This window comes from Heliconius melpomene, chromosome 11, assembly GCF_056956725.1.
Source record: "Heliconius melpomene rosina isolate 202511_hmr_F chromosome 11, ASM5695672v1, whole genome shotgun sequence".
In the NCBI taxonomy this organism is placed as follows: Eukaryota; Metazoa; Arthropoda; class Insecta; order Lepidoptera; family Nymphalidae; genus Heliconius; species Heliconius melpomene.
The window spans coordinates 7,210,535-7,222,594 of NC_140399.1; the positions used below are offsets into that span (position 1 = coordinate 7,210,535).

Genomic DNA, 12,060 nt, shown 5'->3' on the forward strand with positions numbered 1-12,060 from the left:
TATTTCATTCCCTCGAGTCGGAATCGAACCCACAGCCTATCGCACTTACAGTCACACGCCTATGGCCTTGCGCCACGACTGGCCTCATACAATATTTTTATTCAAATTAATTTCACAGAATAAATATAAAAAAAAACAAGAATATAAAACGATTGCTTATATAACAAACAGATCCCGTTTAAACGAAGCACTCCGTGAGGCCGGCTATAACATTGATGGTGAGAGATTTCCAGAGGGATATCAGGAAGCGCCTTTAGCCTACGACGCTGTTTGGGCCGTCGCGTTAGGTAACCTCTATCCATGAATACAAAATGACTGAAACTAATGAAAGGATGGCGCTAAAAAACAGTTTATTTTCCAGCTTTCAACAAAACAATGGAGAAATTAGAGAAAAATGGTCTAAGCTTGAAGAATTTTACGTACACGAATAAGAAAATAGCAGATGATATTTACGAAGCAATAAATTCGACGTCCTTTCTCGGCGTTTCGGTGAGTTGGCTCGAGAGAATATTGTTTTATGGTTTATATTGATTATGAGATATTGCGCTCGTCATCCTAACGACTTTGCCGATTTCACTTCGGAAGACTTCATTGAAATTAATATTACATTTTTCATATCATTTACATAATTATAGCTTGTAAAATTTTATGTTTAATTAATAGAAATGTATAAAAAAATCTTTTTTTACTATAGAAGCTACGTCAAAATGTCTAATATCCTAACAATTTCTAGGGTTTGGTCGCGTTCTCTTCCCAAGGTGATCGCATAGCGCTGACACAGATAGAACAACTCACGGACAACCACTACGTTAAGTTGGGTTACTACGACACCCAGGCTGACAACCTTACATGGCTCGATAGGGAGCGGTGGGTTGGTAAGTACACGATTCTTTTCAAATATATATGGGCGTGCTACGTGATCGCATATTGGAAGTAAAATAGTTTAAAAACGATATCGTTTTTAAACATTTTCAGTATATTTTTACCTCAAAAAAAGGTACGAAACTCTTCTAGAATTACTTTGAGATCCGTCTGTCAAGACAAGCTGAAATAAATATCATATATTTAGGTTTAAAGATTTTCTTAACATTTTTAAAAATTTGCCGATAAATCAAAATCTATAGAGTACTTCTCACGAACTTACAGTTATGAGATTTAAGACTTACAATATAAATAAAGGAAAAATTAAGAAAAGTTTAAATTTGAACTAATACGATTGCAATATAAGATTTTCCAAAGAAATTTATTTAAAAACCTTTATCAAATAAAATCATAATCAAAATGTACACAAACAGGAATAAATAGAAACGAAAAAACGATGTCGTCGGACTCTTTTAATTTACTTGCGTGTTGGCATTCCAAGATTTTATCTTTCCTTTACTTCAGCGCGACGGAGACACTCGGAAGAGTAATTACACCCCCCACTTTGACTGTTCTCTTTGAAATTTTGGTGGATATTAGCCAAATGGGCCGAAAAACATTTTAATTTCTATCTTTACTTCGATTTGCCGTCCCTGAATAAATGAGAAACAATATCATTGATGCTGAAAGTTTTAAGTGCAGTGTATTTACACGACGGGGCACTTCCATTAATGGCTCGAATTCCTTAGATCGTAAGCTTTAAGTGTGCAAATGTTTTTTCTACATTAATAAAAATAATGTTTTTTATATCTAACATTTAATTTTATGCTTTTAAATTTTTATGACCTTTTTTTAATTTTGATTAGAATACAGCTTCACGCTGTTTCCTGCACACAGCAGGATAGGCAGAGGAAACCTAGTGTTAAGACACTCCGTTCCCCACTTTCCGCTGATTTTTTCAAGGCGTTATGTGTTGAGTGGCGGGTTTCAATGCCTGTTTTTTTGTGCCTTGGTGCCACAGCGGAGAAATGAAGATATTAATAAATAATAATTCAGTGCTCCTCTGAATGGGGATCAAACCCACTACCATCGCGCTATAGTCACCTTTGAATCTCTGCGCCACGGCAACTTCAATTCATCAAACGTAATTCATATGATTAATATCTTTGTTTCTGAGTTACAAATGATAATAATGGCTGACGATAAACAAAATATCTAAACTTTTTATCCTATATCTTATAAAACAAAGTCGCTTTTCGTGTCTGTCTGTTGTTTCTAACTCTTCTTCTTCTAAACCACCCAACGGATTTTGAAGCGGTTTTCACCATTAGCTCGAGTATTTTCCGTAGAAGGTTTATATATAGTTTATTATTTGTACATTCTTATGTAAATTAACATAAATACGATAAATGTGTCTAAAGTCCTACCCGTTGAGACACTTTCGCGCATGCGCTGCTTTAATGGTAAGTACTACATGAAAAAAATGTACTGGAGTATTGTTCCTCTTAATAAGATCTACAAAAAAGTCCGCGAGAGCATATTTTTATCTTTTAAGGATAACGTGTAGTGATCATATTTCTGTCTAAAAATAGTAATTTCAATATATTTTTTATTGTGAGGGATATTTTTCCATAATGGTATTAATCCTTATCTTTTAAAATCCTTTATTAATTTTCTACCTTAAACGAAGATAAAATTTGCTTTTTACACTATTTCGAAATTGCGAATAGTTTTAGAGAAAAACGCATTTAATTGTTGACACATCACGCCGTTGACTCATCAGCTGTGCCGACTCAAGTTTTACTTATACCTTACTCTCAGCATATAAATATGTATGTTAGTTACGTTGGCCATTTAATGTAGATGAACTGTCTTTTACTGTTTTTTCATTTTAATAAGTACTTTAGAAGTTGTTAAAATAGTAAAACATCCTTGCTGCGAAACGCGCCTCGCGACGTTTTGCTTATTTATACACAAGCGCGTGATGAGCAGTCATCGGTGGTTCAGTGGTAGAATGCTCAATTTAGATGCGTTTCACATATTGAATAATTTCAGTTAAATGTATTATTTCAGCGCGATATTGGTTTCATATTTTTTGTATTAGTTATTAGTAGGTAGGTTTTTGTTTATAATTTCTTCCGTTTAAAAATAGTCATTTAAATATATAATAATAAGTACTTGAAAAGATTAGTAGCACAGATTTAAAATTACAGTACTAAAAAATTCTTGCTGATTAACGGTTCGCCGCCCACCACGCGTCCGTCGTGCCCCGCAACATTTTGCTTATAATAGTGGATCCGCCGCACCCGCCTGGCTTCTTTCCCCCGGGCATGGAAGGAAGGCCTGCTCATTATGCTGCTGAGGGATATCGATCTATAATCCTTCTTAGTACGGTCGCCAAGTTGTTCGAGAAGTTACTCCTCTCACTTCTTCAGTGACACATCCACCCACAAAGTGAGCAGTTTGGCGAGCGGGTATACCACTCTGGTGGTCAGTGATCAACCGAGAGAGAGTAAGAGTGTGCAATAGCAGTCTTCCTTTACGTAGCACGCGTATTCTATCGCGTCTGGCACCCGGGCTTACTTCATAAAGTGCTCAGAGCGGGCACCCCCCAGCACGTCGCGCATGTCTTTGCCGCTCTGCTTTGTAAGTGACAGGACATTTTGCTAGCACTCTCAACTCTCACGAGTTGAGAGTGCTAGCAGCGACCCGATCGCTGCCGTTGTCCCAGTCAGAATTTTGTCACCTGCTCTCTACGCACTATACATTGATGACATCACAATGCCCTAGCGAGTATTACTCAACGAGGAATCCTGTAGGTCGTACGGAACCTCACACACATTGGTCGCCTCGCGTCCAACGTATTCCGTTGCGCCGGTGTATCGGGTCACCTGCACCTAAGGAGCAGCACTCCGCATACCCGGCCGCCCGAGGTCAGACGTCTTCTTCCGAGGAACTTTCTATCCTCCTCCAAATCCGACTCATGAGCAGTCATCTTGGTCGTTTAATCTAGGCCTTCCTCAAGAAACCGATTCAATTTCAATCCCCTCCCCTTCCATGTGTCTGCTCTAAAGCAGGTTTTCGCCTGGGACCACGCTCGGACCAACGCTCTGATGTCGTTCTGAGCTACTACGGAGATGGCCGAGAGAATGCTTCAATTCTGCGCCTGGCAAAGTAAATTTAGAAGTGATTGCACGTATTTTGGAGTTATCCAATAATTATAATGTATTTCCACGCGACATAGTTGGTTACATCTTTCGTTGAAGTATTTTTGGGTAAGAGAATAGTAGGTAGTCTGTTGTTTATAATTTCTTTCGTTTAAGTTTTCTGTTATTTGTGTTTATTTTAAAACAATTGGAAAATTCTTATTGGAATTACGAAAATGCGGGTTGCATTAGGGTTTAATTAATGTTCACATTATCTTAAGTGCTTTGCAAACATACATTATATGAATAATCCAGTAGTACAAGCGGGCGAAGCCGCAAGAGGGTCGCTAGTTTATTATAATAATCATAATATTTTCCTAGTCCTTTGAAGCATTATAATAAAAAAAAAACAAAATGACCTATTATTCTCTTTAGTATCCTTTTACGAGCTTTTATAAAAATACTTTTTACACCAAAATTTCGTAAGCGATCCACAAATTTTACCCCCAAATGCCATTACGGTGAGCAGGGATGATTAAAGGCAGTCGTGTGAATAAAAGGTGGTGCTATAGCTTATGTTAAAACGTGTAAAATAGTACATTCTTTGTATACAAAAATCGCAGTTTTTAAATAGAACGTACGAAAATGAAAAATCTGAGATAGCGAATGGGAACGTTACAAAGCAGCTTAGCTTGTTTAAAAACTGAATAGCTCCGAATTCTTTAATTCTTAAGCACAGAACAGAAGAATGTTTTATTAATCTTCTTAGTGACAGCAGAATGGAGTGATAATAAAAGAACGAAACCCCTCATTCTCCTTACTGCTGCATTGGTTTTACAGCTAAAGTTTTACGATCAGTGGACAGACAGTTACTATATATTTTTGTTTAATGTCGTATGTAAAATGGACTGCTTGTTTTTGTTAGAATAAATGATATTAAATAATGTTAGAATTTTTAAATCTTCATTATCATACTTCTCTACTAGGATTTGATAACATAAAAATTAATGATTTGGAAGTAGGGAATGACAACTTAGCATTAAGTTTCCTCTGCCTACTCTGCTATATGCGGGATATAGCTTGAAGAAGAAGAATGATTCGATATCCCGTTTTCGTACTTAAATAAAACCAATTTAAGCATTTTTTTAGGGTAGATTGAGGGAGCCCAGTGTTCCGGTCCCCATTTTCCGAATTCTAAAGGCATTGCGTGTTGAGTGGCGTAGCTTAACGCCGCGCTTTGCCTTGCCACCAGAGCGAAGAAAATGGAAATCTAAAAATTTTTATTTCCTCGACTGGCAAACGAATCCACAACCTATCACATTTACACTCACATTTATGACTCGCGCCACGACTGGCCTCAAAAGCCAGCATTAAAAAGTTTCTAAAATATTAAAAAAAAAAAAAATATTCATTTTGTAAGGTGGTAAAGTCCCGCCCGACCGCACGGTAGTGGTAAACGAGCTCCGCACAGTGTCACTGTCTCTGTTCGCCTGCATGACAGCTCTCTGCATCGCCGGCATACTGGCAGCCATCGCTCTGATCATCTTCAATATTCTACATAGACACCGACGGTGAGTTGTTTTAGTGGAGAATTATGTTTGAAGGGTTTTGATAGACTATTTGCTAGCTGATGTTTGTTGGTAATGTATGTGCAATATTTTAGCCTATTTAGTATACTTAATATGTTTTTTCTATTGTGGAGTCACTCTGTAATCTGCAGCAGGGTAGGCAGAGGGAAACTAGTGTCAACATATTTCGTTTTCCATTGTTCTCCGAGTTCTGAAGGCATTGCGTGTTGTGGTGGCGCTGCGCTTTGCCTCGACACTAGAGCGAAGAAATGAATTCTCATTTCTTTAAATTTATATTCATAAATTTAAATAAATATTTTATTTCCTCGTGGGGTAATAATGGGGATCAAACCTACAACCAGTCACACTTTGTGCCCTTGCGCTACTGGCCTCTATAATAGCATGTACATTTTCTGTTAAGTTTTAAAACAAGAACAACTTTTTAAAGTATAAATAAATTATACGTATTGTGTGTATTTTATACAATTGGAAGACCAAACTTAATTAAAATAATTGAAATATGAAAATTTCTTACACTCTTGAAAATACAAATAAAAGCCCATCGCAGTTAACGCAAAGAAACATAATAATTATATTCATTTAAAATGTATATCTTCTCAATATATTAAATTTTTAACACTCTAAAAGCCCATTATCTTTGTCTCTGTATAAATCAACTATAGAAGATATTTAATGAAATAATAACTTATTGGTATATTTCACGACAGAGTTATCCAGTGGTCTCACCCAGCATGCAACACTGTGATGCTGTGTGGCTGCTGCATATGCTTTGCGGCAGCAATTGCACTAGGAATCGATGGAAGATGGGTCCAGCCCCAACACTTCCCTGGACTATGTGCAGCAAGGTCTTGGCTTCTCGCGACCGGTTTTTCAATGGCATATGGTGCCATGTTCACCAAAGTATGGCGCGTACATCGACATACGACGAAGCCAAAACCGGAAACTAAGGTATTGTATTGTTTAAATAGAAAATCATAATTTATAATAATAAAGTCATTAAATGCTTTAATTTTTATTTAATTGAAGTTATTTAACCGGATTAATTGCGTATGTTTAGTATTCGGGAATCTCACGACACCCTACACAGTTATCAACCGTTGGCAAATCTTTGTTTCAGTACATCTACCATAAGTAAAAGGGGTTTCAGACAGGATTGGCAACAAATTTCCATTTAAAATATATAACATACGCAAAAATCAAAGATCTTACTAAAAATAAGATTATAATAGCCGATTGAAGAAATTATTATCTTCAAATTACAGACGTACATAATTTTAAGTAGACCAAAAGAACAAACTGGGTAAATATCGTACCGGAAAAAATAAACTCGCTTTATCAGCTCACAAAAAGACAAATTGTCGCTTGTTTTCCGTAAATCTATGGAATGGAAAGACTTGAAACGTTTACAAGGCTCTGTTTCCTGAAACAATGTTTTATCTTTTAGGAGGCATTTGTTTTCTTTATTTATTTCATAACTATACTGGTCGTAGAGGCGTAGGGGTACTATAACACGACAGTCGTGGATTCGATCCCCAGGAAGAATGAATTGTTATCCATTAATATTTTTATTTCTTCGATCTGGCACCAAGGCAAAAATTAAGGTGTTGAGTTCTACCACTTAACACGCAATGCCTCGAGAAATTCAGCGGAAAGTGGGGAACGGCTTATCCTGCTATATAAGGGATACAGCGTGAAGCTGAAAAAAAAAACTTGTTATAATATACATTAATGACACAGAAAATAGATTTATTTGTATTTTGCTGGTATGTATTTTCTAGCCATTGGGCATATTGTTACCAATACAACGATTCACAATAGCCTATAGGATATTACAAACAAAATATATTCGGAAAACTGAACTAGGGTGGTTTTCGTGAATGTCAATACAAAACATAAATCTAAAGGTGAACATCCGTTCCACATAATTTACACAGTCGATACTAAAACCGCATTGATATGCAAATTGCTCGTACATTACACACTGTGGGTTCAAATCCCGCAAATAGTAATTAATTTTGTTATTTATTTTGGTTGGGTTGGACTATTACTTATATCACCTGACAAACCCTAGTTCACGCAGTATAAGTAGGAGAGAAGACATAGAGAAGACTCTTCTAGTTAAATTATCTTTGCCAAACAAGTTGCTGTTCCATGTCAGCTTTAAGAAGGATTCACGCTATAGTGCCAGTCATGGCTAGTCCTTAGTCCGATATCAGTCTGTTAAAAATATTCTTCTTTACGTTCTATTTAGTAGTAGGGTATAGTAGAGAAAACAGAGGAAATCTAATGTTAAAACACTCCGTTCCACATAAATTCAAGACATTACGTGTTGAATGGAGAAAAATAAAATAATTCATTTTTCTGGGTGAGAATCGAACCCAAGATCATCATGCTTACATTAAGATACTCCCACTACCATCCAGTGGTAACAAAATACACCCCAAAAGGATTGTGTAAAGAAAAGGATGAAGTTCTAGAAATAAAAATATAGTAATTACCATCGTACTCTTCCGGAGCATGTCCCTTGAGTCGCTCATTAAAATCACTGGACCGGAAGCCCTATTCTTCTCAAAGCTAATAAACAACGTTCAATAAAGAAGCTATACCTATTTTAAACATACAGAGGAGAGACATCTCTTATATTTTAATGAAAATAATTAAAATACAATACGTGTATATATATTGTATACATTTTTGCCTTTTAAAAAAACACATAGAGAGAAAAATTATTGAAAATAAAATAATATTTCATAATAACAGGGAAAACGAATAAATTGTAAGTGTTTTTATAAGGAAGAGAGAGTGAGTTTCAATTTTCATTCTCTTATAAACAGTACTTTGACAAAATATTTGCTCTGTGATGTCTAAATGCGTGAAAAATATTATATGTGATGGTGAAATCCTTATAGAACCCCCCTTATTGACCGCGTCTCCCTACATCCGAATATTTGCTCATTCTTATAAGTTTGCTTTTTATTACAAGTAAGGGAAAACAACCGAAAATATTTGTTTAGTAAACCATGCGCTGTAACTGCTTAGATACTTTTGTGTGACCCCATTCGTTGATCCAATGAAATGTTACGTGTTTAGAAATAGAATCCGTATGTGAAATAATGGTAGCCTTTTTTTAGTTTTTAACGAGATATTTATATTGAGAATTCTGGAGGCAGTGTGTGTTGAGCGGAGCTTAACGCCGTGCTTTGTTTCATTACCGGAGCAAAGAAAATAAAAATATTAAATATAAATTTTCGTCGAGTGGGAATCGAACCTACAACCTTTCCTATTTACAATTACATGTTTGTGCCACTGTAGCATAAGTAAAAACCTTTAAAATAATTACAACATATAATTTTCATTTAATCTAGAATCGGATGCACGGCTGGAAGCTCTACACCATGGTGGGTGGTTTACTAATGGTTGATGCAGCATTACTCACAGCGTGGCAGCTTAGAGACCCCCTGCAAAGACGAGTGGAGATCTTCCCCCTGGAAGCCCCACGGCACCACGATGATGATGTCCATATACGGCCAGAGTTGGAACATTGTGAAAGCGAACACAATACTGTTTGGCTAGGTAAGTTATACCGATATTTTTTGCATATTTTAATATATTAGTAATGTCTTAAATAATCAAAATGAAGGGCGTATAAAAAAGTTGTTTTAGATATTCATAGATTCTGTATGCTCTACTATGCCTTAATCTAATCTATTAGAAAGAAATCATACTAAGTAAAAATCGATATTATTTATTAGAATTAAATATAAAATAATGAATTATATTTTTCTTTCTTTCTTTATATTTGAAAAAGAAATATGGGAAAGATGAAAACAGATTGCGAGCTAAGTATGACGTCATATGTATCACTTCAAACAACACGCTATGATTGTTCAATGAAAACAAATAGGGGGGAAAGATAGTTACGAGCAATGTTTACTGTAAACCATGAATGGGTGAAGTGTTTGAGATTTTTCTTTACGACTTCACGCTGTATCACGCACACAATAGGGTAGGCAGAGGAAACCTAGTGTTTCCGTTCCCCAATTTCCACCGAATTCTGAAGGCACACATTAAATATTTAATTCCTTCAAGTAGAGATCGAACCCAGAACCCAGCCCATTGCCTTGACTAGACTATATGATATATATATAAGAATAACAACGTGCACTCTGTTGAAGCGTACAAGCTGCCGTGACAGACGTGACAATACGGCCATTCTATAACTTTTTCAATTTCAGCGTCACCGTATGTGGCAGCTACTGGGCCACAGCTGCAGTTTCACATTTTTTGCGCCAGCCCGATGAGATTTTATAACTATGCTCTAAAATACGCTCGATACATTTTTTCAGCTTATTTCCACGTTTTATAGAGGCTAAACTTTTTAAAATACAAAAAAAATTGACATAAATATTTTCAACGAGAATAATGTTTCTGCGTGGAAAAGTTTTAAAAAAATGATCATATCGTTTATTTACTCGTATATACACTATATGTAAAGCATTTTTATAAAAAAAAATACTTTCACGCTGTATCCTGCATATAGCAGGATTTTAATAGACTAAACAATGTTATATATTAAAAATCCGCTAGTAATATATAAATTTATATGAGTTTAGTAACTACTTTTATACTGACGCCCTAAAATCTAGGCCTTGAATATGTAGTCTGAGTTAGGAACATCTTAAATCAAATAAAATCTAAAAATCCTTTATATTCCTTCGGCAAATATCTTGTGGCACAGTTTCTTTCAATTTGTTGTACGACTTGGAGCTTGTTACGAATGATTCTAACTTTCTACGATTTGTTATAGTAAAATCACTTGGAATATATGTATGTAAATATGTGAAACTGTTAGATATTGTCAGCGTACATTAGAACTAGCGCTTTATAAATTTTAAAATAGTATTATCTATATATATAGAAAAGGACTTGTCCTCACTGACTGAGGTAAAACGCACGCACAGCCGTAACCGCTGTGCGTAGAAACGTGGAATTTGGACAGATGTTTACTTTCGTAATCTGGACATCCACTAAGAAGGGACTTTGAAAAATTTTAACCCTAAAGGGGTGAAATAGGGGTTCAAAGTTTGTATGGAAAAAAAATTAAATCGGCACCGATTTTTATAAAATTTGAAATTTAGATTTTTAAAAGTATTTAATTGAACACGTGTTTCATCGTTTTCTAGAATTCTCCCTCTAAGGGTGCAAATAAGGGATTGAAAGTTTGTATGGGAAAATTCTGAAATCGCCACCGATTTTTATAAAATTTAAAATTTAGACTTTTAAAAATATTTAATTGAACACATGTTTCATGGGTTATTAGAATTCACCCTTAAATACGCAAGCAAAGCTGCGCGCGTCCGCTAGTCTATCTATATAATAATATTTTATAACATCAACACTAAATTCTTGAAACCGGCTTACACAAGGGTATGACTGTAACGGCGGTGTTGAGTGCTGACTCAACACGCAATGCTTCGAAAATTTCAGCCGAAAGTGGAGAACGGAGTGTCTTAACACTACATTTTACCTCTATCTACCCCGCTGTGGGAGGGATATAGCGTGAAGCTGATAAAAAATTAGGAACCTTAGAATATTGGATATTTAAACGAAATTAATATAGTGTCGGCGATGGTCACTTTTAAAATTTCAACATTTTATATTTGTTTAAGTTACGATACATTTTTATTTTATGTAAATATATTTTTAAAAAATCCTACTGGTCTTAACAATTTGAAAAGAAATGAACGTGTATATTGGAAGTACTCTACGGCATTTTTTGTCAGTTAACTGTAAAATACATATAAAATGGCACAAAAATGTAACTACCAAGTCTGAAATACGTAATGGTTTCATGTACTCTTTTAAAAAATTCACCTATCCACTCAATTTATCATTCGCTGCGGAAAAGAAAATATTGTGGAAATTGTGGAAAATCTGAAATTCTTCCTGCAATATCATTTTAAACTCTATCTATTATTAAAATTGCTTGCTGTTCCAGAACTGTACTTACATTGTACGCTAGTCGTGACCTGCAACTATTCTTACACGAATATAAGCAAAAATACGTTGTTTTTATTTTTTATACCTTCACGTTGTATTCTGCACAAAGCAGAGGGAAACTAGTGTTATGACACTACGTTCCCCATTTTTCACCGAATTCTGGAGGCATTACGTATTGAGTGGCGGCACTCTGTTACCAAGGCAAAGCGGAAAGAGAGAAAAATGAAAATACTAAATATTTCATTTTCTCGAATGAGAATCAAACCCATAACAGTTTGTGTTTGCAGCTACACGTCATGGCCCCTGCGCCACAACTGGTTTCATATATCAAATACTTTATTTATTGAAATACCTTATTTCTTATTTTTTTTAATTTGATATATGCCTAAAATCCGCCATAAGAAGTAAATTTTTTCCCTGACACGAATCAGGGAGAACTCACTGAACCCCCAAATGAATTTGAA

General features: G+C 35.4%; 1 protein-coding gene across 2 annotated transcripts in view; it reads left to right on the forward strand.

Moving 5' to 3' along the window:
• Nucleotides 1–12,060, forward strand: part of GABA-B-R1 (gamma-aminobutyric acid type B receptor subunit 1) — a 160,992-nt gene that overhangs the window by 120,504 nt on the left and 28,428 nt on the right. For both annotated transcript variants that reach the window (XR_014878399.1, XM_085192452.1), the window contains exons 7-12: nt 172–287; nt 362–489; nt 734–875; nt 5,428–5,578; nt 6,304–6,544; nt 8,962–9,169. Coding sequence is in view for 1 of the 2 variants with exons in the window: in XM_085192452.1 (XP_085048578.1) it covers nt 172–287; nt 362–489; nt 734–875; nt 5,428–5,578; nt 6,304–6,544; nt 8,962–9,169 (986 nt within the window). In the remaining variant the exon portion in view is untranslated. The remainder of the gene's footprint in view (nt 1–171; nt 288–361; nt 490–733; nt 876–5,427; nt 5,579–6,303; nt 6,545–8,961; nt 9,170–12,060) is intronic.